Source organism: Taudactylus pleione, unplaced genomic scaffold (assembly GCF_031769625.1).
Source record: "Taudactylus pleione unplaced genomic scaffold, aTauple2 ptg000026l, whole genome shotgun sequence".
Taxonomy (NCBI): domain Eukaryota; kingdom Metazoa; phylum Chordata; class Amphibia; order Anura; family Myobatrachidae; genus Taudactylus; species Taudactylus pleione.
Genome location: NW_028284428.1, coordinates 9,022,133 through 9,048,826, shown reverse-complemented (window position 1 = coordinate 9,048,826; position 26,694 = coordinate 9,022,133). Strand labels below are relative to the sequence as shown.

The 26,694-nt window shown below is 46.9% G+C and overlaps 1 protein-coding gene across 2 annotated transcripts in view; it reads right to left on the bottom strand.

Annotated features, from left to right (window-relative positions):
* RPS6KA3 (ribosomal protein S6 kinase A3) overlaps window positions 1–26,694 on the bottom strand; it is a 177,135-nt gene that overhangs the window by 131,829 nt on the left and 18,612 nt on the right. Inside the window, exons 2-3 of one of the 2 annotated variants that reach the window (XM_088451607.1) lie at window positions 5,150–5,233; window positions 39–92 (exon numbers count right to left, since the gene is read on the bottom strand). In XM_088451607.1, coding sequence (XP_088307733.1) covers window positions 39–92; window positions 5,150–5,233 — 138 coding nt within the window. The remainder of the gene's footprint in view (window positions 1–38; window positions 93–5,149; window positions 5,234–26,694) is intronic. The other variant, XM_088451605.1, reaches the window with a different exon arrangement.

The window sequence follows — 26,694 nt, the reverse complement described above, 5'->3', positions numbered from 1 at the left end:
ATATATTTCTAAATTGAGACTGTAAAAAGTGAACTTACATTGCTTTCATTGTCGTCTTCACACATGGATTCTTCCACAAACTGCTGCCCATTCTGTAACAATTACCACAAGAGAAAAAAAAAAACAGCGTTAAAAATCAAATACCAGTAATTTCAAAACCTCAGTTGTATGATTATTAATGCAAAAAAGATCTCTATAAATAAATGTCTGGAGAAAGTTAAATTGACATTAAGGTTTTGAAAAAAAAAAATGCTTAAAGCTGTACTACCACCTCCTACCAGCTGGTTGTAATACAGAACCAGCTAACTGATGATGTTGTAGAGGGCACAGAAGGACTGGTCACCGGCTGCAGCCTATTGCATCGATGCTTGTATAGTAGGCAACAGGTATATTTGCAAACAGAAATGGTCTTTATACTCAATTCCATACTTTTCTTGGTTTTACATCAACGACTTTTCATGTAGTAAAATACTAACCGCAATCCATGATTACTTCTGGCCTTGTGCAGCCAGAAAGAAAAACAGCCTGGTCATACATCGTACTGTGACAGGGGAAAGGAGTGCCATTTTGTGAGCAGTCTTGCCAGGGAGAAAGGCAGCACTGTGAATCACTGGTGCATATATTACAAATGTAAACTGCACTTTTTCCAGTTTAGTGTCTCGTTTTATTGCTAGCCGAAGAATTACACTTGTAACGGTCATATAAATAAATAAATGAAACATACATCTTTGGAAATTACTTTCCCGAAACCTATAAACGCTGCATTATTTTTTGTTTTACCAGGACTGTGTGTAGATCTGATACAGTAATCCAAGCTTGTGCTATTGTACCCGGCTTCCTTGTTCATATAATGTAGCAATTAGTGTACAATAACCTTTTTGTAAAAAAATCCTAACCACGTGTTATTATGAATGTGTAACATTAAAGGTGCATACACACGTAACGATTTTTTGAACTAGAACGACGTTTGAGTTATAACGATGAACGATTATCGTTCATGCACGTTCCCGTTTGTAGTTCATTCTAACTGACAAACTGAAAGATTTTCATTAAGGGAAGTTACAAAAATCGTTTGTAGTTCAAAAAATCGTTCATTACACTTTAACATATCTGACAGAAAATCGTTGTGTGTGTGTGTATGCAGCTTAAGTTGTAAATTTGACAAGTGTTTCCAGTGTTTTAACAAGTTTTAAAAGAACAGGATATATACGCAGACTTGAAACAGACTAAATACCAAGCAAGCCCTGAGCTCCAGGTTACAACAAAGCGTGAAAAATGTAAGAGGACAAAAGGTTACTGTAAAGAATAGCTGCATTGAGCCAATGCTTGCCTTTTGAAGGAATTTGTTCTTAAAGGGAAATATAGAAAAAAAATAAGTTAGACTTCATTATACTTTAAAGGGATACTCTAATTATTTCTCCTTTTACTTATACAGCACCACCACCTCGCCAAATGACTTTCCAAGAAAACAGTAGCGCACTGTGAAGCTACTCTAACCATTACAGCTGATAGCTTTACACAGATGAAACGCTTTGGACCTGAATTCTGAAATTGGCAATCATAACTTGTTAAATTGTGCTGAACGAAAATAGATGTAATGTTCAATTATACTGTAGCAAACTATAATCAGACAGCAGTTGCTAAATAGTAATAACCTGGGCATTTGAGAAAATGCTGTAAGGTATAGCATATTTTCAGTTAGGACTCTGATCGATACAGAGAAATTTCCACAAAAGTCAGCATAGGCCATGGTTATGAATTGCTCACAAATTAGTATTTTGTAATGAAAAAAATTATAATTGCAAATACACGCTATAATGCGTATTTTACCCAGTATTAAGGACCAGGGACTCACTTTTCATAGAATGGATGGGTAACCGGGGAGGCACTCCACTGCAGCTAATCCCTGGGCTCCTGATTAAGTGATTGATGACCCGGACCCTGGCTGCAGGCTATAAAAATCGGAGGTGGAGCTAGGCTAGACCTCTTTGGCGCCTTTCTTAGATCATGACACTACAGGTACATGCGGCTCTGTGATCCGGCGTGAAGACGGACCCTGCAGACTGTGTGAAAATGACCCCTGCACCTAACTTGGTTGAAGACTGCTTCCAGTAAGTGTAAGCGGGAGGGGGTTTGGTGCTGCGGAAGTGAGCGGGTGGCATTTTGCTGCTGTGACCAGGGGGGGGGGGGGGTGATTCAGGGGTGACTGTGTGCTGTGCTATGGCAGGTGACTCGTGACAATATTGGAGTACTTATAACCTACCCCCTTGGCCTGGCTATACTGGGGTACTTTATTCCCTGACCCGTCACAATATTGGGGTGAGGGCTCATTAACAGAGGTTCTGGTATAACAGCACTAGACTAGGGCTGAGACTTTAATGTGGCAAAGGTCAAGGCTGATCAGTGATCCAATGTATCCAATTGGCATAATGGGACACAGTGTATTGGGTCATGCTAAAGCTGTCTGTTATTCTGTGCACTGTAGGGGCTGGGGATGTCCTGTGTAATCTGGTGGCATAGATAGCTCATTACTAACCCTCTGCTTGCCCTAAAGACTGCCATGCTCCAACTATCATCTACTCTTGCCCCCAGTACGGTCTGCTCCTAATCCTCTTCTTGCCCTCAGTACTGCGCCAACAATCTACCCTTACCCCTTCCACAACAACTGTCCCAAGTACTGCCTGCTCCTGATGCCCTCCTTGCCCCCAGTACCGCCCCAACTACTATATATTCCTACCCTCTACCAGCTCCCAACTGCTGCATGCCCTTATGGTCCTCTAACCTAACTGCTGCCTGCCCCCAGTACTGCCTGCCCTTAACCCTCCTTTCCTCCCCCAACTGCTGCCTACCTCAACCCCCACTCTACCCAGACTGCTGCCTGCCCTTTACCCCCTCTACCCCAACTGCTACCTGTCCCCCAGGATTGCCCAAGCTAACACCTGACCCCACCCCCAGCAGGGAAAAAAAAGGTGATAGTGAAGTGTAAATAATAGATGTGTAAAGATAAATCAATAAGTGTTAATGAAATGAGAAAGAATTAAAATGACAAATAATAAACAATTAGAAAAGAGATTAAAAAAAAAATCTATGTGAACCCCTTAATGTCAGGGATGCCAGTATAGAGGAGCCTTGACTATGGCCTGGCGCTTATTCATATAGCAGTGGGTGACCCTATGCACGGGTGATCTTTACAACCATTACCATATTTTCGCAGTTGCGTACAAAAATCGCAGTTGCAACCACATTACCGTCCATCTCTGAATCAGGCCCTTAAGTTAAGAAACCCTGCTCTAAGTTGCTTTTGAGTACTATATTTTGACTGCATAGAAGCAAATGCACAGGTGCGTAAATGCCTTTGCATAAACAGGACTGCGGATATCTTTTATAAACAAAAATCTCATCCATTAGCAAATATTAAAAAAATGGTTAAGATCTCCTGAGAGCAATGTTAAACACACCCCATTGGTCTTCAGTAATAAATCCCAGTTGTGAATGACTTAGCAGCCTAAAGGGTCAATAGCATGGGACTGCCTCTGTTAGTGGCAGGCAAGACTTTTAATTAAACTAAAACTTACAGAATGGATATTAATCTGTTCCTGGAGTCAAGTTATTCAAAAATCATGAAAAGAAAACACATAATAAACCCAGAGGTATATTTACTAAAGAGCAGGTTTATAGAAGTGGAATGTTACCCATAAAAACCAATGTCCGATAATCGGGAATCTGCATGATCCCTGTCACTGTGTCCGCAGCTGAATCACCCCCTGAAATCACTCTGCAGATCAACATTGAAGACCATATCTAGCAGGGCTGCCATCGGGGTGGGGATGGGGGGGGAATGCCAGGTCTGAAATCCCCTTCTCCGAAAGAAGGGGACACACCCCGCAGATGCACTGTGTGGCTGCGATCAATGTCCCCTGCTGTTTGTATTATCTGTATGCTAGCTTTGCCGGGATCAAATATTGTGGATTGACTATGCTACCTGCTACAGTCTGAATGTATTGAGTACTGAGCTGCTCATAAGCCTGACAGGCACTCTGCTAAGACAACCGGGGTGGCTGCTGTAAGATGAGACAATGAGTGAAATGCTAATAATGCAAACTGTTTAATGTCAAAGTTTATCATGCAAACACAGGGCTAATTAATTCTGTATTTCATGTATGCGGATGTTGGAAAGGTGATATAACACAGCACAGAAGAGCTGAGAGGGTGACAGTGTGAGTAAGAATCCTGCCCCAGAGCCTGCGTAATTTAAGAGTATAACGGTTTTATGGGATTGTGCGACAGTGTGAGATTCTGACGAAGGTCAAACCTTGGCAAGAACCTAATGCTGGTCAAAATATACCACCATACCAAATTTGGTGGAGCTAGGTACAAACTTTGGCGGAATGGGTATGATATACCGTCGGCCGCATGGCCGGCGGTTCAATTCCCGTCAGCGTCAGCCCGACAGGAGCAGAGTGCGACGCAGCGGAAGCCCGACAGCGCTGGAAATCCCGATCGTGGATAGGTAAGTATCCACTAACCTAACCCCCCTAACTCTAACCCTCCTTAGGGGTGCCTAACCCTAAGTCCCCACCCGGGGGTGCCTAACCCTAACCCTCCCGGGGGGGTGCCTAACCCTAAGTCCCCCCCGGGAGCCCTAAACCTAATCCTCCCCCCCCCCGCGGCTGTCCGCTTGCGGCGCCCGGCATCACTATGATCGTGATGCCAGGCGCCGGTCTCCCGGCGTCAGGGAAATGCGGGCGTCTACATCCAGACGCCCGGCATTTCACCCTTGCCGGGATAAGACAGTCTGGAAGCCGGCTGCCGGTATATAGGCAGTCGGCTTCCCGATTGCTTCCCACTTTGGCTGTGCATAAAGGACAAACAGAAACACACACTGTCGCTTATTATATAGATATGCTCATATTGGGCAAATTATTCTGTGAATAGTGCTGGATGTATGTAGAGGCCTGCTTAATGGGTTGCCGGTAATCAGAATCTTGACGCCGACATCCCGACCAGGTTACCATCCCGACGGCTGTAAGTAAACTAACCGAAACCCACCCCGATGCCTAAACCTAAACTCCCCCTTAGTGCCGAAACCTAACCTCCCTGCACCCTAAACCTCCCCATTTAGTGCCTGACCCCTAACCCTGGTACTCACCTTCAGGATGTCGGCATCAGTATTCCGGTGTTGGCATTTTGTGCGCCGGGATCCTGAACGTATACCCTGCGTAACATGTGGCTCCTGCAGAAAAGGAGACTCTTCAAATAACATAACCTTAGATAATGTGATAGATATGACATGTATATAAAATTGAGCTTTATTTATAATCCTCTCCAAATGAGAATGCTTTTTTTTGTAAATAGCCTACATAGGGCCTGATGCATACTATTTCCGTTCAATTCTGTATATGCTCCCGTACTGCGTGCACAAAAAAATGCCTATATTCACTTTCATGCAGAGTTGTACCTTTTATACGTGTGCTTTCTTTTTGCTACTAGTCATTATCATTAGTGAGCTGCTGCAGCAGCCTATACTAGGAGCAAAATATACACCTACCTACCCTTCTATCCAGCTCTGCATAGCATGCAGTTCCATCGATATGCCTTTCCTGAACTTTATCAATGTGATAGAGAAAAATGGCCAAGATATCTAGAACATCTTCAGACAGGGACTGAAGAGTATTGCATGACAATCTCCAACAGGCCCAAATTGTATAAGACTTTACCATTTCTGCTCATATAATTGAACTGCTCATGTATAATCATTCACCAATGCCACTAATTTCTGTGAATCAAGGGGCAAACCAAAAAGACATCTTAGCATACAAAAGAGTAACATCACCAATATGGAAAATATCCAATACCCCTGGTGACCAAAACAACTGTACAAAGGGGCATTGCCATAGAAGTTGACAGAAATATCCTAAGGCCATAACATTTATGACAACTAGAGTCCCCACTTCTTCCAATATGAACAAGGCACTGGGAGTATAGTAAAATAGGATTTGGGTACTTACCGATAAATCCCTTTCTCCGATTCCACAGGGGACACTGGAGTCTCAATACAATGGGGTATAGGAGTGGGTTAACCGGGAGCTGGCACCTTAAAAAAAAAAAAACCTAACAGTAGCTAGCTCCTCCCCCTCTATACCCCCAGGTCAGTCTAAAAATAACTGTGCCCGAGGAGAGCTGGAAGTAAGGAGAAGGAGACAGAAAAGCTACGATAACTACATCTATGTAATAACACATCATACACAGAAAGAAAAAAGGTAACAGGCCAACCAAACGACCTAATGCAACAACTGTAGTACCTTGCAGAAAAGAACAGCGCAGGGAGGGCATCCAGTGCCCCCTGTGGAATCGGAGAAAGGGATTTATCGGTAAGTACCAAAATCCTATTTTCTCCTTTATCCACTAGGGGACACTGGAGTCTCAATACAATGGGGACGTCCCAGAGCTTACATCCCGGGTGGGAGAGCGCTGAGAACCCTGCAATACTGCACGGCCAAACTCAGAAGCGGAGGCCGCAAAAGTATCAAATCGATAAAACTTAAGGAAAGTACGCTTTCCCGACCAAGTAGCTGCTCTGCAAAGTTGGTTTAATGAAACCCCCCAAGCAGCCGCCCATGAAGGAGCTACCGAGCGCGTTGAATGTGCGGTAATGGTACTAGGTTGTTGTCTGGAAGCCACCACGTAAGCCTGTCTGATAGCCAAGCGAATCCATCTTGAAATGGTTTGTTTGGACGCCGGCCAACCTGGACGGGCCAAATCAAACCTAATAAAATAAAGCGTCAGATTTACGGAGGGAAGCCATCCGGTCCACGTAAGTCTTAAGAGCCCTGACTACATCCAATAATTTTGAATTTGGAGAATCGTCTTTGAAAACCGGGACCACTATCGGCTGATTTATATGAAAAGCAGTCACTACCTTGGGAAGAAAAGATTTCTGAGTGCGTAACTCCACCTTATCCTCATGAAAAATGAGGAAGGGGGGACGAGTTCCGACACTCGCCTTGCTGAGGCAGCAGAACCACCTTCCAGGTTAAATACTTCATCTCTACCCTGTGTAAAGGCTCAAAAGTTTCAGACTGAAGGAACGTTAAAACTAAATCCAGTGGGCGGTACGAAAGGAGGCTGAATTCTGATGACTCCTTGTAAAAAGGTCTGAACATCTGGAAGCAAGACCAATTTTCTCTGAAAGAAAATTGACAACGCAGATATTTGTACCTTTAAGGAACTTAGACGAAGGCCCGCTGTTAGACCCGCCTGAAGAAAAAGGAGGAGACGTGAGGTCCTAAAAACTGCACCAAACATAAGCCTTCCATATGTGATAGTAATGCTGAGAGGTGACATCCTTCCTGGCCTGCATCATAGTGGGAATCACGCTGGATGGGATCCCCTTGCTTCTGAGGACGGCCCTTTCAGTAGCCAAGCCGTCAAACGAAGCCGCCGTAAGTTCTGATAAACGAACGGCCCCTGCAGAAGATGATCCTCCTGAAGGGGTAGGGGCCATGGTTCGTCTATTAACAGATTTTGTATTTGCGAGTACCACGCTCGCCTGGGGCAATCTGGTGTTACCAGTAGTACCTTGACTCTTTCTCGCTTGATTCTCTGGAGCAAGCGTGGAATGAGAGGAAACTGAGGGAAGACGTAGATGTAATGGAAAGGCCACGGAGCTGTCAGTGCGTCCACCGCCGCAGCTTGAGGATCCTTTGTCCTGGAGTAGAAGACTGGTAACTGGTGATTTACTCTTGACACCATGAGATCGGCTTGCGGGCAGCCCCACCTCAGAGTCAGTTGATGGAATACCTGAGGATTTAGGGACCATTCCCCCGGATGGATGTTCTCCCGACTGAGGTAGTCGGCCTCCCAGTTCTCTACTCCTCGGTATGAATATTGCAGAAATTGCTATTGCGAATTCCTCTGCCCATATCAAAATCCTGCTTACCTCCCTCATAGCGGCTCTGCTTTTTGTGCCGCCTTGTTTGTTTATATATGCCACCGCCGTGGCATTGTCTGACTGAACTCGGATCGCCTGACCCCTCAATATGGGCTGCGCCATCTGAAGGGCATAAAACACTGCTCTCAACTCCAGCACATTTATGGATAGTCTTGCTTCCCGTTGAGTCCAGTCCCCCTGAAAATGCTTTCCCAGGGTCACTGCTCCCTACCCTCTCAGGCTTGCGTCCGTGGTGAGGAGTATCCAATCCCACATTGCAAATCTTCTTCCTGCCAACAGGTGAGAGGAATTCAGCCACCATATGAGGGATGTTCGTGTTTGAAGCGCCAAAAGGACCCTCTGATGTAGAAACAGGTGGGACCCTTGACCACTGGGAAAGAAGATCTAACGGAAAGGTTTGGGCGTGAAATCTTGCGTATTGTATCGCCTCGAAAGCTGCTACCATCTTCCCGAGAAGACAGATACAGAGATGTACAGACACCCAGCTGTAAAACCATGCGCACCAGGTGCTGAATGGGGGCAACCTTGTTCTGGTGCAAAAATACTTTTTATTCCTTTGTGTCTAGTATCATTCCCAGAAATAGCAGGCGTTGTGTGGGGATCAGGAAAGATTTCTTGAAATTTAGGATCCATCCATGTTGTAAGAGAACACTCTGCGTTAGATGAATGTCCTTTAACAAGCGATCCCGTGACGAGGCCTTTATCTAGAGATCGTCCAAATATGGAACAATGACAATACCCTGACTATGCAGCAGGGCCATCATTTCTGCCATAATGTTTGTAAACACCCTTGGTGCTGACGAAAGACCGAAAGGCAGGGCCTGAAATTGAAAATGCGAGTCTAGTATTGCAAAACGAAGAAAATTCTGATGAGGGGGCCATATCGGTATGTGGAGATAAGCATCCTTTATGTCGAGGGACACTAAAAACTAGTCTTTCTCGAGACTCGCAATCACAGATTGGAGAGATTACATTTTGAATCTGAAGACTCGCAGATAAGGGTTTAATTCCTTGAGATTGAGAATAGGCCTCATGGAGCCGTCCGGCTTGGGCACTACGAACAAACTGGAATAAAACCCTTGACATTTCTGGTGGGATGGAACCTTCACTGTTACCTGAGACAATAACAGTTTTTGTATTGCCTCCTGGATAGCTACTCTTTTTTCTGCAACCTGAGGTAAACCGGTCTTGAAAAAACGAGAGGGAGGCTGTATCCCGAAATCCTGCTTTAGTCCCTGAACAATGACATCCCGAACCCAGGCGTCCCGACAAGACTGGTTCCAAATGTCCTTGAAACGTAGGAGCAGAGACCCTACTCTGGGGTCCCCCAAATGAGAAGGGAGAATGTCATGCGGTAGGCTTTGCAGCTGCTTTATCCTACAGTGAGCTGGAGGCAGCAGATGACAATGCTCTACCCCGCCTCTGGTACCCCTGGAGAAAGCCAGGTTTTCTCTGGCATGCCCTCTAAATCTCCCCGAGGCACGACCTGCCGATGGTCTTTTGGTAGGAGGGGTAGCAGATGGTAAATAAGTGGACTTTCCACCAGTAGCTTGTGAGATCCACTAATCTAATTCCGAGCCGAAAAGAACCTCCCCCGTAAAAGGGAGGGCCTCGACCGCGCTTTTAGACTCTGCGTCTGCTTGCCACTGACGCAACCACAGAGCCCTTCTAGCTGACACAGCCAATGCTGAAGATCTGGCAGATAGACTGCAAATGTCCTTAGACGCTTCCCCCAGGAATGCAGCTGATTCTGCAATCTGATCAGCTAACTGAATGAGGTCATCGGGTTGTGCACCGGACCTAATCCCTTTCGCTAGCTGCAAAGCCCAATTCTCAATGTCTTTGTTCACCCAACAGCAGACTTGAGCCGGACGCATCAAAACCCCTGCTACAGCGTATAGGGACTTTAATGTCTGTTCCAGCTTCCTGTCCGAGGTCTCTTTTAAAGCAACAGCACCCGGCACTGGAAGTACTGTCTTTTTAGAAAGACGGGCTACTGATGGGTCTACCGCAGGAGGAGTTCCACACAATCTCCTACTGTCCTGCGGAAAAGGGTAATAAGAGAGATATTTCTTGTTCATTTGAAATCTCTTATCTCTGTGTTTCCATGCAATAGAGAGAATATCATCCAGCTCCTCCGAAGCTGGAAAGGTAACGGACTGCTTAACCCTTTTACCAAAAATAGACTGTTTTGCAGTTACCTCTACCTCCTCCACATGTGTGATGCAGGTTCAAATTCCTCAGTAATCTGAACCTCCTCCTCCTGCACCTCAACCTCCTCTTGGTCCTGAACATCCTTTTCCTCTGATTCATCCCAATGTATCAACCTTTTACTAAGGACCTGAGTAGATGCAGAGGGTGTCTGGGACATTGCTTTTGTAAGACCCTCTACCGATCTTGCTAGACATCGAGCCCAATCTGGTTCAGCTGCTGTCTGATTTAGCCTCTCCCTGTCTCTGCGAGCTGCTTCCAACTAAGATGACAGGTTAGATATAACTGATGCTAACTGATCCGACCACATAGGCTGGCTCACATTAACAGAGTCCTGAGGCTGAGACATGCAATTATCACACAGTAAGGAAGCATTAGACTGTCCCTGTGTGAATTTTTCCCCACAAGTCTTGCAGGAAAAGGACTTTTGGGCTGCCTTAGACCCCTTGGTAGACATCCTGAAGTGAACTGTTACCACACACACAGAGATAGAAAAACAATCACACCTTATGACTGACTGAAAAGGGGCACAGAGGGGGATAAGCAATGCACTGTACAGCCCTAGTTGAAAAACGCTGTAACAATAATAGCAAGGGCTGATAACTGAGTACTAGCCTGACTCCAGACACAGCCTGCTCCTTCACTTAGTAGTACTCCAAAATGGCCCCTCAGCGTTCTTTAGAAGCGCTGAGGCTGATGGGAGGCAGAAGAAAAAAAGTTAAGCTCCGTCCTCCCGCTATGGCGTCTTCCGCGCAAGCGCCAACTGTGAAATGCCCGTCTATTATAATGTCCTGGCTCCTCTGTTAACCAGGGAGCCAGGTGACACTAACCTTGACCCTGCCTATGCTGCCAGCGGCGGGCATGTGCTGTGGGAACCCGCAACGAGCACTGCAAACAGCGCGTATTTGGGTTCCCCAGAGACTGAGGTCTCTGTAGCAGGAGACCTCAGTGCAGACTTTTATGCAGCAGCCGTGAGGTCTCCCCCAGCAGCATCAATCGGTATAGACAGGCAGGGGCAGTGGGCTGTCTGTCCGTCCTCCTGCTGATTGGAGGTAATTTCTTTCTTTTAAAATAAGCCCTAAACAGGAGACAAACGTCCAGCTCCCAGGGCACACTTTTTTAGACTGGCCTGGGGGGGAATAGAGGGGGAGGAGCTAGCTACTGTTAGTTTTTTTTAAGGTGCCAGCTCCCGCTTAACCCACTCCTATACCCCATTGTATTGAGACTCCAGTGTCCCCTAGTGGATGAAGAAGAAATACTATGTAAAATGTCTAATTGCACCTGCCATTATCTTGCATGGGGGAAAAAAATGCCACCCCCTTCTTAGGCTAAGCACCTTGGGTGGCAGTCTACTTGCCCACCTCAGTTTCAGCCCTGTTTTAGGGGATTCTAAAGAGATCCTATTCCACAAGTAATCTTAGCTCCCATATTCTTGCAGCAAAATCTGTAGTAGTGGATCACTGGAAACAGTGAACTTTCATTGTTTTATTTTTATAAAACAGAATCTGGCTTGTTGCATGCACGGAAAAAAATACCAATTAGCTTCATGAAATACCAGTCTTGTCACACAGGTATAGACTCCCTATAGCAACGAACTAGCCCAACCATTCCCTGACTACCTTGCTCTCCCATAACTCTGAACAGAAAAGCTGCCTCAATGGCTAGTAACATGATTTTTTTCATTAATGTCATTATTTACCAGTTTCCTCATACTTAAGCTGGGTACACATTTAACGATGTGTACCCAGCGATGAGACGCCCGACTTATCGGATGGCCATTACACGATATGACGCCCAACATGTCGGGCACAGACACCCATTCACCTGCCTGGCATCGTTAATCACATTGACAGATTGATGAGCATGTACTGCAGGTCTGTCAATGCGATTAACGTCCCCGTGGGAACATGCAAGAGCTGAAATAGCGGCTACACATTTGACGATGTGCAGGCCAGGTCCACCAGACCGGGCGACATATCGTCTAATGCAGGGGTGGGGAACCTTTTATTTGCTGAGGGTCATATTGATATTGAGATATATACATACACAGTACACAACTGGTGCCCAGCAAGTGTTCCTGGGAGCATCTGCTGTCACTGAGGGGGGGTAAGTGATTATTGGGTTTATTATTTATGTATCTTGTTATATGCTTCACATTCACACTGCCCGGAGCATCCTAAGGACGCTCCAGGCGGCACTGCTGCATAGAGTCTGGCCGCAGGGTGCCATTCTAGGCACCCTGCTAGCCAGATGAGGCTAGCATAAACAAGCTCTGAGGGCAAGACCAAATGATTCCAGGGGCCATATACGGCCCCTGGGCCTGAGGTTCTACATCCCTGCTCTAATGTGTACTACCCTTTACTAGTAATTATTGGTCAGTCCATAGTGACTTTCTAGCTGTGCACAAATACATCTGCACTGTTCCCCAGGTGGTTAAACACTGGGCGGAGGAATACAAATTGTGCTTGAGCTCACTATCCCTTAAGTTGAGCAACTACAAGTTACAGTGAGAGGGAGAGGGAGAGACAGAGAGAGAGACAGAGACAGAGAGAGAGACAGAGAGAGAGACAGAGAGAGAGACAGAGAGAGAGACAGAGAGAGAGACAGAGAGAGAGACAGAGAGAGAGACAGAGAGAGAGACAGAGAGAGAGACAGAGAGAGAGACAGAGAGAGAGAGAGACAGAGAGAGAGAGAGACAGAGAGAGAGAGAGCTGTCATTTAACAAACACAGCATGTAAAATGAAAGTTAGAAGCTGATTGGTTGGTATTTTGTCTCTCTCCAAGGTTTGATATATGCCTATGTCTCGGAGGAAATGTAACTATTTGGAGATATTTCTTTTTAGTATTAGCGCCATCATATTTCTTCTATATCTATGTGTAACTTGAGGACTGGTGATCTATGATAATTAGCTGTTTTTTTGTAATATATATTGGAATTTATTATTATTATCATAGTACTGTATAACAAAGCTTTTCATTTGCAATTTTAATCTATATAAATATACAGCCTGTGCAAATTCACAATGCCTGCGACTTAATAATGGTGGGTTAAAAAGAACTGCCATACAAAACGCACAAATAGCAGCTTTACTGCAGGCTCAGCAGTATTGTGCACACATTTTGTGGACAATTGTCGGTTAAAGGTGCATACACACTAGACGATATGCTCCCTGAGCGATATCGTCTAGTGTGTCCCCGGCAGGCTGTGCTCAATGTCGTTCATGACATTGAGCACAGCCGCTGAACGATATCATTAGCGATATCGTTCAGCGCCGGGCTCTCTCACCCATTCCCTGACATGCAGCAACCTGACGAGGTCGTCAGGTTGGCCTGCATGTCAGCCCGATGAACGAGGATGACGAACGACCCGCGGGAACGCGCGTCGTCGTCATCGTTCATCTTTTTTGTGTTAAAAATGGACGATAAAGTGGACGACTGAACGATAACGATATCGTTATCGTTCAGTCGTCCACTTTAATCGCCCAGTGTGTACGCACCTTAACTGCCTACTGTGCAATTCCAAAAAGGTTAGTATAACAACCCACTCTTTACAAAAAAAAAAAACAACCCTCTTCTAAAAGACTGGAGTCAATGGTACGGATGGCAGCCGACGAGCTCACAGAAGCCATATAGAAAGAGACAGCAGTGGCTGAACAGACCGACAGTTGTTAGAGAGGAGCACTTCACTGGTCATGGTAAGGTATGGTGAGGGGGAGGCTCTGGGCTGGCAAATAAAGGCATTAGAGGCCTCTCTGAGCATGTAAAGGGGTTGAGTGCCACAGTTGCAGCCCATGCGACTAATGGCAAGGTTTCTTACCAAGCATATTTATGTCCCCGGCAGGTCTGGCCTCTATACTGTGTAAGACAGGAAATCATGTGTAGTTTGTGCACCCAGAGTGTCCTGCAATAGATCTGAGTGTGATCAGTGACCTGCGCTCCAAACACTGGATCGCTGCAGGGCAATCAGAGGGGGCTGATGTGTGATCATCAGCCCCTCCAAGTGCTGCTTTCTGCTCAGTTTGGACTGTATCTGTCACATGCTCCGCTGCACACTGCTCTGAATATATAGGAGGGAGAGAAGTTATACTACTGGGGGGAGAGGGCTAAAATATGCTGTAGGTTTAATATCTGGGGCTGCTATAAGTGTATCAATTGTTACAAAGAGTTCTATAAAAAGGAATTAATATCAGATAATTGTGGGGATGCTAAAAAGGTCTTCAAGGCTCGTCCACAGTGTGGCGCCAAAAACTCACTCGGGATATATTTTGCAAAAATATTAAATATACTTTTAAATAGGTACCTAATTCATTTAAAAAAAATATATATATATATATATATATTTGCCAGTTAAGTTGTTAAAGGAGAACGACTGAGGTAGCTCTGAAGCTGGCAGGTTAGCAGAACAAATATAACATGCTGGGATATACAGTGCATCCGGAAAGTATTCACAACGCTTCACTTTTTCCACATTTTGTTATGTTACAGCCTTATTCCACAATGGAATAAATAAACTTTTGTCCTCAAAATTCTACACACAATACCCCATAATGACAACGTGTAAAAATTTTTTTTAGATTTTTGCAAATTTAAAAAAAACAAAAACAAAGAAATCACATGTACATAAGTATTCACAGCCTTTTCCATGAAGCTCAAAATTGAGCTCAGGTGCATCCTGTTTCCACTGATCATCCTTGAGATGTTCCTACAGCTTAATTGGAGTCCGCCTGTGGTAAATTCAGTTGATTGGACAAGATTTTGAAAGGCATACACCTGTCTATATAAAGGTCCCAAACTTGCCAGTGCATGTCAGAGCACAAAGCAAGCATGAAGTCCAAGGAATTGTCTGTAGGATTGTCTCGAGGCACAAATCTGGGGAAGTGTACAGAAAAATGTGCTGCTTTGAAGGTCCCAATAAGCACAGTGGCCTCCATCATCCGTAAATGGAAGAAGTTCGGAACCACCAGGACTCTTCCTAGAGTTGGCCAGCTAAACTGGGCGATCGGGGAAAAGGGCCCTTAGTCAGGGATGTGACCAAGAACCTGATGGTCACTCTGTCAAAGATACAGCATGTAGAGAGAGAACCTTAAAGAAGGACAACCATCTCTGCAGCAATCTACCAATCAAGCCTGTATGGTAGAGTGGCCAGATGGAAGCCACTCCTTAGTAAAAAGCACATGGCAGCCCGCATGGAGTTTGCCAAAATACACCTGAAGGACTCTCAGACCGTGAGAGACAAAGATTGAACTCTTTGGAGTGAATGCCAGGCGTTATGTTTGGAGCAAACCAGGCACCTCTCATCACCAGGCCAATACCATCGCTACAGTGGAGAAGCAAGGTGGTGGCAGCATCATGCTGTGGGGATGTTTTTCAGTGGCAGGAACTGGGAGACTAGTCAGGATAGAGGGAAAGATGAATGCAGCAATGTACATAGACATCCTGAATGAAAACCTGCTCAAGAGCGCTCTTGACCTCAGACTGGGGCGACGGTTCATCTTTCAGCAGGACAACGACCCTAAGCACACAGCCAAGATCAAAGGAGTGGCTTCAGGACAACTCTGTGAATGTCCTTGAGTGGCCCAGCCAGAGCCCAGACTTGAATCCAATTGAACATCTCTGGAGAGATCTGAAAATGGCTGTGCACCGACGCTTACCATCCAACCTGATGGAGCTTGAGAGGTGCTGCAAAGAGGAATGGGCGAAACTGCCCAAAGATAGGTGTGCCAAGCTTGTGGCATCATATTCAAATAGACTTGAGGCTGTAATTGCTGCAAAAGGAGCAACAACAAAGTATTGAGCAAAGGTTGTGAATACTTATGTACATGTGATCTCTTAGTAGTTTTTTTTTTTTTATAAAGTTTGCAAAATTTCAAAAAAACTTTTTACACGTTGTTATTATGGGGTATTATGTGTAGAATTTTGAGGACAAAAATTAATTTATTCCATTTTGAAATAAGGCTGTAACATAACAAAATGTGGAAAAAGTGAAGCGCTGTGAATACTTTCCGGATTCACTGTATATAGATGTGTCCTCATACACCTAACGGCCATACACCACATATTGCGAGACGCCCAGAGCAACTGAGTTGTTCCGAGCGGTGTAGCGCACCGTCTTTTTTTTTTAATTTTAAGCCTTTGTTAAATCGCAGAAGCAGCAAAACACCACTGAAAGTGTACTAGAGACGTTAGGCTGTGACTTTATCCGCACAGGAAATAGTTTTAAACATGTACAAAGTCGCGGAATAAGCACAACAGAAGCTGAGGCCATTGCATCGTAGCACTTTTTATAAGGATTTAGACTCAGTCGCATACAGATATACAAATTTAGCACATTAGATTGATCAGTGCAAGCTAGCAAAGTAGTTTTGTCGCTCTCAGTTGTTTTATGTGAATAAGAGGCACATTTTGAGTGGAAACAAATGCTTCACAAGGCCGGAGTCATCCGGGACCTGGAGAGCAGAGAGGGTCCATTTGCCACAGTGTATGGGGATACATCTGTATTCTTGGATAAAGGCATAATACTTGTTCCAGAAAGTACATGTTCCATATAGATTTACATATATCAACCACCAAAGTAAAAAATTAATTGTTCAGTGTTGCTGACATTCCATTGCAGTATTATATGTCCACTGCATTACAGAGAGCAGCACCATCTCCCACATCTATACGCTAATACTCTGATGGACCTACACAAAGCTAGGTGGGATTTCTCCTTTAAGATATATTCAGTAGAAAGGACCACGATGTTTTCAGGTATAAGGAGCACAAAAAGATTTACTGTGTGTCTGTTGTTGGGCAAAAAAAAATGATGTTCAGAGACACAGCGAATTGCTCAAAATTAGAGTAAACAGTTTCAAAATTAAATCTCATTCACTTTTTAGTAAAAAGTAGGTTTTACCAGAAATAATCTCATTAACACACAGAAAATCCTAGATTAGCTACGAAGTCGCACACAGAGGTACATACATGCCAGTCTCAATATTAAGTGTAACCTTACAGTGAACTTTTGTTGCATTAGTAATGCAAATAAGACGCATATTATAAGAAAGTCTCTGGCAGGATGCTTGGCACAGCCAAATAGCAAACTTGTGTCGCAACAAACAGGGCCATTTAGAGATTTGAGCAATGTGGATACGTCTGTTAATAAAACCAATGCCTCCGCTGGAGAAACATCCTGTCCCATGTTTTGGTCTACGCTCCCACAGCTGACCGCATTATTTGGCAACTTTTCATGTCTATAGCATAAAGGCAGGTATGAAGATGGTGGCATGGGCTTGGCTGTTACATTAGGGATATGTTTAATATGCCAGCGGACGGGATCCCGGGTGTCGATATACCAACGCAGGAATCCTGACGCACAGCAAAATTCCAATGCCGCTATCCCGAAGACATCAGGATACAGACGTCGGCATCCTGACCCTTGTCATCCGGAAGGTAAGTATACGGGTAATTATTACACTTAGCCCAGGTATGGGGAGGGGGGGGGGTTGGGGGTTAGGTTTAGGGACACTCAGGAGATTAGAATTAGGCACCCCCCCGGGGAGGTTAGACACCAGCAGGGCGAGGTTAGGGTTAGGCACCCCCCCAGGGAGGGTTAGGGGGTACAGTGCGGGAAGATGGGGTTAAGGTTAGGCACCACCAGGGAGAGGTTAGTGTTAGGCACCACCAAGGGTGGGTTAGGGGAGGGGAGAGGGGGAGGGTTAGGGTACTGTTACCGCCCCCACCTGGATTCTGGACCTTCGGGCTTACGGCTTGGGTTTTGAACACCATACCCAACTCGTTACATTGCTGCAAGATCACATCAAAGTTGTTGCTTAATTTCCACCACACCATTGCAATTTAATAAAGTGGAAGACAACTGATAATATCAAAACCGCAAGCGTTCGTATAACTGTACAGCTGTCCACAAGACATGCTTTTTATAGGGAAGCTGAGAAGCCCTGCAAATGTCTGAGTATAGGAAGTATTTCCTAATTTTACTGGTCCTCTGTCTATAGGATGGATAGCCAGAGCCTGTCTCCCTGAGTTATTGAAGCTACAGACAGCACAAATGTGTGAATTAGCTGTGCAGTGATTTGCACCAATAGTAACTACAAATTAAGAAAACAAATATATATATATATTAGTACTAGAAATAATGTTGTTGAAACATTGGACAGATATTTCACAGCATAACACAAACCATTATTAAATGGCAGTGTCACACTAAATCAGAAAGTTCCAAAACAAGAGAGAACTTAATACCCAGTCAATAAAATTTAAAAGCCGGACAAATATAAAAAAAATCCAGTACAGTACCAAAAGTAAAGGAATGACAAATGTTACGTACCAGTAGAATTACTTTTTTAGGTGCATTAGCGGCCCGAGCTTTGTCCAGCCCTTCTTCATATTATACTAAGTTAATATAAAATGGTGTTTTCTTCATCTTAGATGGCATACACAAGCCCAGAGTCAAAAAGTGCAGAACATTAACACAGCTCGTGATGTCACACACCTACTTTTGCACAACTGCACACCGTTTTACAGAGAAGCATACGGATTTGTGGGCCAAAATAGCAGCATTTTGCATGGAGGAATAGGCTGCACATCATTCCACATGGCAGGGAACACAGCTCTATAATTGCACCATTTACATTCTTTTGCAAGAGTTTTTCTGCAGCTGATGCAACATGTTACAGATTTGTCCACATACATCTATCCTCCATGCGCTACAAGTCGCGCCACACAATGCAGGAGCTCCATGTGCCTCGGTGGCACATGTGATCTGCATAAGCATAATCTACCATTTAAACAAAGTATAACTAAGAAAACACGAGTGAAATCTAATAAGCTCTAACGTGATCACATGTTGATTGGTCAACTTGAAAATGGTGCAAATTAAAACAATCATTAAAGGTACTGCACATAGAAATTTTATTTCAGCATTGTTCAGGGTAAGATGAAGACGTGAATTGAATGCAAACAAATATATATATACAGCCATGGCCAAAAGTTTTGAGAATGACACAAGTATTGGTTTTCACAAAGTCTGCTGCTTCAGTTTTTATGATGGCAATTTGCATACTCCAGAATGTCATGAAGAGTGATCAGATGAATTGCAATTAATTACAAAAGTCCTCTTTGCCATGATAATATGAGATATGGTAAGAACTTACCCTTGTTATCTCTATTTCTACAAAGTCCATAGGGTTCCACAGGATACCTTGGGGTATAGGTGTGACGTCAGTCGCTGGGCACCATAGAGTTAAGCTTTTCAGCCTCCCAGGATGCACTAGGGTCCCCCTCCTATACCCCGCCCCCGAGCCAAGGCACCTCAGTTAGTTATCAAGCCATAGGCCGGAGGAGGAGAAGGAAGAGAGAGAAAAAAGATCTGGACACATACAAGAATCACATTCTCACCAGAGGGAGACGGAAAACCGGTGACCAGAGCAAAGCCCATCTGCAGCACAGGTGAGACAGGGCGGGAGTCCTGTGGAACCCTATGGACTAGAAATAGAGATAACAAGGGTAAGTTCTTACCATATCTCATATTTTCTACTTCAGGGTCCATAGGGTATCCACAGGATACCTTGGGGATGTCCCAAAGCAGTATCCTTTAAGGGTGGGTACGCTCCTGTGCAGAAAGGAGAATCCGCCGCCCGAAGGAAGCATCCTGAGAGGCGAAGGTGTCAAACCTGTAATACCTCACGAAGGTATGGACAGAGGACAACGTAGCAGCCTTGCAGATCTGAACTGCCGAGGCACCACGTTGAGCTGCCCACGAAGGACCCACAGACATAGTGGAATGAGCCTTCAGAGAAGGAGGAACCGGTAGGCCTTCATGAAGATAAGCTTCAGAAATAGCCATACGGATCCAGGCTGCCAAAGTTTGCTTTGAAGCAGGCCAACCCTTTTTACGGAAGCCATAGAGGACAAACAAAGCGTCCGACTTCCTAAACGAAGAAGTGCGGTCAACATAAGTCCTTAAGGCCCGCACAACATCCAAAGAGGCCTCACCCATGGAAAGACCCGGTGAGTTAAAGGCCGGAACAACGATTTCCTCGTTAACATGAAACTGGGAAACAACTTTGGGAAGAAACTCGGGCCGAGTGCGGAGCACTGCCCTGTTCCCATGAAAAACCAAGAAAGGGGGTCTACAAGAAAGAGCCCCTAACTCAGAAACACGTCTGGCCGAAGCAATGGCCAGAAGGAAAACAGTCTTAGCTGTTAGCCATTTAAGATACACTAAGCCCTTTGGTTCAAACGGCGGTCCTTGGAGAGCCCTCAGGACCACAGCCAAATCCCAAGGCACCACAGGTGGAACAAAGGGCGGCTGAATGCGGAGAACACCTTGCATAAAGGTGCGCACATCCGGGATTGTAGCAATCCTACGGTGAAACCAGACAGACAGGGCCGAAACCTGTACCTTCAAAGAAGCAAGGCGAAGCCCATGATCTAGTCCCGCTTGCAGGAAGGCGAGAATCCGAGACAGACGAAACTCCCGCGGTGCATAACCTCTCGGTCGACACCACTGGAAGAACGTATGCCACACGCGATGGTATATCCTCGCGGAAGACGGTTTCCAAGCTCGTAACATGGTACGCACCACAGAGCTGGAAAACCCCCGGGACCTCAGCATGGCCGTCTCAACAGCCACGCCGTCAAAGACAGCAGAGTCAGGTCCGGGTGAAGGCAAGGACCCTGAGACAGAAGGTCCGGTCGTAGCGGCAACCGCAGAGGACTGTCCACGGACAGACCCTGAAGGTCTGAGAACCAGTGCCGTCTGGGCCATGCGGGAGCTATCAACAGGAGCGTCCCTCCTTCCTGTTTGAATTTCCGGATTACCCGTGGAAGAAGGGAGACCGGAGGGAACAGGTATGCGAACCGGAACGTCCACCCGACGGACAGAGCATCCACCAGAGACGCCCCTTCGTCTCTTGTGAGAGACCAGCACACCGGCAACTTGTTGTTGTGCCGGGACGCCATGAGGTCGATCTCTGGAAGACCCCACCTGTCCACCAGCAGTTGAAAAACGTCCGGGTGCAGGGACCATTCCCCCGGATGAACGTCCTGGCGACTTAGAAAGTCTGCCTCCCAATTTAGCACTCCCGGGATGAAGACCGCTGATATGGCCAGAAGATTGCGCTCCGCCCAAACCAGGATCCGAGAGACCTCTACGAGAGCCGCCCGACAGCGAGTTCCTCCTTGCCTGTTTATGTAGGCCACGGTGGTAGCGTTGTCCGACTGGACCTGCACCGGGTGACCCTGGAGAAACCGCTGTGCCTGCTGGAGAGCATTGAAGACCGCACGGAGTTCCAAGATATTTATTGGAAGCTCCGCTTCTGTCGGCGTCCACCTGCCCTGGAACAAGTGTGGACCCGAAACTGCACCCCAGCCCCGAAGACTGGCGTCCGTTGTCAACAGGACCCAATTTGGAACCCAGAACGGACGTCCCTTGTTGAGGTGGGTCGTCTGTAACCACCACGCAAGGGACAGGCGAACCTCCGGGGTGAGCACAATCGTCTGGGACTTCAGAGACTGAGGCAGCCCGTTCCACCTGGACAGGATCAGGTGCTGCAGAGGTCTGGAGTGAAACTGGGCGTATTCCACCATGTCAAACACCGACACCATGGAGCCCAGTAACCTCATCGCCGAGTGTAGGGACACCCGGCGACTGTGCAGACAACTGCGCACCCTTGACTGTAAAGCAGAGATCTTGTCCTCCGTCACGATGATCCTTTGCTGTCCCGAGTCCAATAAGGCTCCAAGATGCAGAATCCTCCGAGACAGGATTAGAGTGGACTTCTGCCAGTTGATTAGCCAGCCGTGCCGTTGCAGCAGTGCAATGGTCAGGTCCAAGTGGCGTAACAGGAGCTCTGGAGATCCTGCCACCAATAACAGGTCGTCCAAGTACGGCAACATGCGGACTCCCTGCAGCCGCAGAGAAGCCGCCATGACCGCCATCACCTTGGTGAAAACACGTGGTGCTGTCGCCAGGCCAAAAGGTAACGCCCGAAACTGGAAGTGGTCGCTGCGGATTGCAAACATGAGGAACTGTTGATGGCGCAAAAGAATAGGGACATGCAGGTATGCGTCCTGTATGTCCAATGACACCATGTAGTCCCCAGGTTCCAGCACCAGAATGATGGACCGTAGGGTCTCCATCCGAAACTTCGGGACCCGCAAAGACTTGTTGAGTGCTTTGAGGTTGAGAATCGGACGATACGACCCATTGGGTTTCTGTACCAAAAATAGATTTGAATAGAAACCCTGGCCCCTCTGGGAGAATGGAACAGGCACTATAACTCCAGCCTGGAGCATAGTGTGCAATACCTTCCGCAGCTCCGTAGCCTTGTTCCGGTCTGATGGTAGACCCGAGGTGAAGAATCGAGCCGGGGGTCTGTGCCGGAAGGAGAGGGCGTATCCGTGGGAAACCACCTCCAGAACCCAAGTGTCTGTCGTAGTGGTCGACCAACACTGGGCGAACTGCAGCAGGCGGCCTCCCACCCTGGGATCCCCCAAAGGGAGGCCTGGACCGTCAGGCCGCAGGCTTGTCATCTGGCTTGGGGGCCGGACGTCTAGTACTCCATGCCTGCTTCCGGGGCTTGGCCGATTTGTTAGGACCAGCCTGTCGAGGAAACGACTGTGGTTTGGGCCTGCCCTGGGCCCTAGATGACCGAAAGGACGATGGTCCAGAACCAGAAGGAGCAGCGGCCGACGGGAGACAAGCCGATTTGGCTGCCGCCAGCGTGGCCACAATCTTATCCAGATCCGGACCGAAGAGAACTTCTCCGGTAAACGGCAACGCCTCCAGACCCTTTTTGGAATCTGCGTCCGCCTTCCAAGATCGCAGCCACAAGGTGAGACGAGCAGCCACCGCTGCTGAAGAAATTCTAGACACCAGAGTACTAATGTCTAGGGCTGCCTCGTTGATATAAGTGGCCGAATCACGGAGATTACCAATCAACTCCGCCTGTTCGGCCGGACAGTCGGAATCAAAAGAAGCCTCTAATGAATCCGCCCAGCGCTCCATCGCTCTGGCAACCCAGCAAATGGCCATAGCCGGTCGTGCTGCCCCCCCCGCAAGGGAATAAGCGGACTTCAGGCAGATCTCCACCTTGCGGTCCGTAGCATCCTTAAGGGAGGACATAGATGGCATCAGCAATGTGGCACTACGGACAAGATGGGTCACGTGAGAATCCACCTGTGGAGGGGATTCCCCCTTTGCAAAATAATTACCCGCGAACGGATAAGCCACCGCCAGGCGTCTCTGCGGCTGGTACCTTTTGCCAGGCTGTTTCCACGCCTCCTCTAAATGGTCCACCAACTGACCCGAAAGAGGAAAGACTGTGGCATCGCCCTTCACATCTTTGAAAAAGCAATACTTAGATTTAGCCGCTGGGGGAACTTCGTCCTCAATCACCAAGGCTGTGTGGACCGCCCGAATAAGTCCAGGAATATATACTTTGGACTTAGCATCAGCGTCCTTAGTATGGAGAGGTTCCTGATCGTAAGGATCCAGAATCTCCCCATCATCAGACGTCCCCTCGTCATCCTCATAAGGAGCCGACAGACGCCACCGGCCGTTTATGCGGCCGCATCACAGACTCCCCTTTCAACACATCCGACAAGTGCTGTACAGAACTCGTCAGGGAGTTAACCCACGCTGGCTCCTGAGAAACCGGGAGCGGGGAAATAGGGAGACTGTGGGGTACCACCAATTGTCGTGGGAAACCCTGCATGGGTGACGACACCACTGACTGCTGGGATAAACCCATCGGTGTAAACGCGGGCTGCGGAGCTAACTGGCCCACTAAGGCTGTAAGCGCCTGAGCGAAACAAGCCAAGGGCGGCTCCTGTACCGGTGCTGTAACCGTAAGAGGCCGCGCCATGGACAAACACTGCCGGCAAAGGCCCTCACTTTCGGACATGATGGCACCACGTATGTGACCTCCCTCACCAATTATAACTTAAATAGGCGAGAGACCACCCTGCAGCACCGCACCGCAAGGGCTTAGCAGAAAGAACAGGGACAATAATAAAGCTGACAGTTTAGAGAAAAGTTACAGGCAGCAGCGCTAGCACAGTCACATACAATGCAAAGAAAATCAATTCCTGCACTAACAGCGCTGATCACTCAACTACGCAGACACAGGGCCTGGTAGGACACAGCGCTGCATACACAGACCTGACCACAGCGGAGGAGAGGTATGCGGGGGGACCCAGACCACGATGCTTCTGTCCAGCGCTTCCAGCAGCGTTCACCATGCGTTCTGGAGAAGATGGCCGCCGAGGAGCAGAGAGGAGGCTGGCCTGGGGGAGGAGCGCTGCCACAGGACCAGTCGGCAGCGTGCAGAGAGGGCTGTGTGCAGCGGGGGAGGCGCCGGCTGTGAGACAGGGAAGGCGCGCTCCCCTGGCATGCATTTAACCCCTGGGACGCCGCAGCGCTACCGCTCTGCTGCGGTCCGCTGTCCCAGGGGGTAGTGGAAAGCGCAGGTTGGTCGCCTGGCTCCACGCTGCAGCCAGTCCCCAGGGAGCCCCCTGCCTGGGGACTTAGGACCATGTGACCAGCGGGGACCCACCGCGGGACCCTGCTGCTTACCTTTGTCCCCCTTGGATCCGGCCATGGTCCGGAACATCTGGGGTCACCGCTAGCTGTGACCCCAGATGCTCACCAGCATCCCCGGATCGGTACCGGCGTTCTGGTACCGGCAGGGGTGTAGGGAAGACAGCATGGACGTCAGGACTGACTGTCCATGCTGTACATCCAGATGTGCAGCCACAGCTGCACTGAAGAAAGCTTCAGGGGCTCTTCTAGCCCCCACTCCGACAGGTGCACCCGACGCCGGCCGGGTACCAAACTAAATTGAGGTGCCTTGGCTCGGGGGCGGGGTATAGGAGGGGGACCCTAGTGCATCCTGGGAGGCTGAAAAGCTTAACTCTATGGTGCCCAGCGACTGACGTCACACCTATACCCCAAGGTATCCTGTGGATACCCTATGGACCCTGAAGTAGAAAAAGAACTTAATCCCAAAAACAAAATTTCCACTGCATTTCAGCCCTACTACAAAAAGACCTGCTGACATGCCAGTGATTCTCTCGTTAACACAGATGAGAGTGTTGACGAGGACTAGGCTAGAGATCACTCTGTCATGCTGATTGAGTTAGAACAACAGACTGAAAGCTTTAAAAGCAGGGTGGAGCTTGAAATCATTGTTCGGTTAACCATGGTTACCTGCAAGGAAACACGTGCAGTTATCATTGCTTTGCACAAAAATGGCTTCACAGGCAAGAATATTGCTGCTATTAAGATTGCACCTAAATCAACCATTTATCGGATCATCAAGAACTTCAAGGAGAGAGGTTCAATAGCTGTGAAGAAGAATTCAGGGCGGGCAAGAACGTCCAGCAAGCACCAGAACAGTCTCCTAAAGTTGATTCAGCTATGGGATAAGGGCACCACCAGTGCAGAGCTTGCTCAGGAATGGCAGCAGGCAGGTGTGAGGGAATCAGTATGATTTACCGAAGGCCGCATGGCCATGGCCGTACACATGGGCACTGTTGCATTTCTGTGAAAGTGGCACACACCTTTTCTCAGTTCAGATGTACTGCTTACATACAGTAGTAAGCAAATGAAAGGCACGCACTTGGATTGGATCCTGAGTGTATAGACACACAGTATGGTCTTCTAAAAAAACAAATGCATAATGCTAAAAAGTCAAAGAGAAAGACAAGTCTCAGGCAACTAAAAAATGTCATCTAAAGTTTTCCTTCTTTTGCATTTACTGCATGATTATGAAAATACCAATTTCTCCATCGCTGACTTCTGAAGACTCCTCTGTGTTGGTTCACTTGGTCTCTTCTGATAAACTGGCTGGATTGTTACAACATATTGCTGGCTCCCACTCTCTTGGATACATATTGACTACAGCTGCCACAAACTATTTCCCATCATCTAGTAAGACATTGTTTTCACGTCACGTCATGTTATGCACAGCCTTCTCATCAAATGAGCTAGTAGTTTGTTACTCAGCCTTGCTGTGCTCACTTCTCAAGAGTCCAGGGCCTTAAGTCCGTTGTCCTTCTTATGCTCACACTCTTTTTTGCCAAGTTTTTCCAGGGCAGTCAGCTATGAAACAAACCTACTATTTAATATATCCTTTTTCTAATGTAATACAACACAAAAATGGTGGTTTAAAACATGTATGCTGTCCTACATGTATACAGTATGACACCTTTTAGTCCTCTGTTGATATGAAGTCATTTCATCTATACTAATGTTATAAGAACATTGTGTCTGTTCCCAGTTGCTGCAAAAACTAATTAAATAAAACTGCATTTTATAGTGAAAACTCCTATAAATAACCTGCACTTTTTCATCTCAATCTGTCAACGTAAAGCTGAGCAATAACGAAAATAAAATGTATTGACATCAACTGAAAATATTTGCATTCACTTAAATAGGATAGGCTACATAGCAGTCTGTGCACTGGGCACACAGTGACATGTGTGTGAGTGGTGGTGCGAAGACACTCCTGCTACCAGTCTCTATAGTG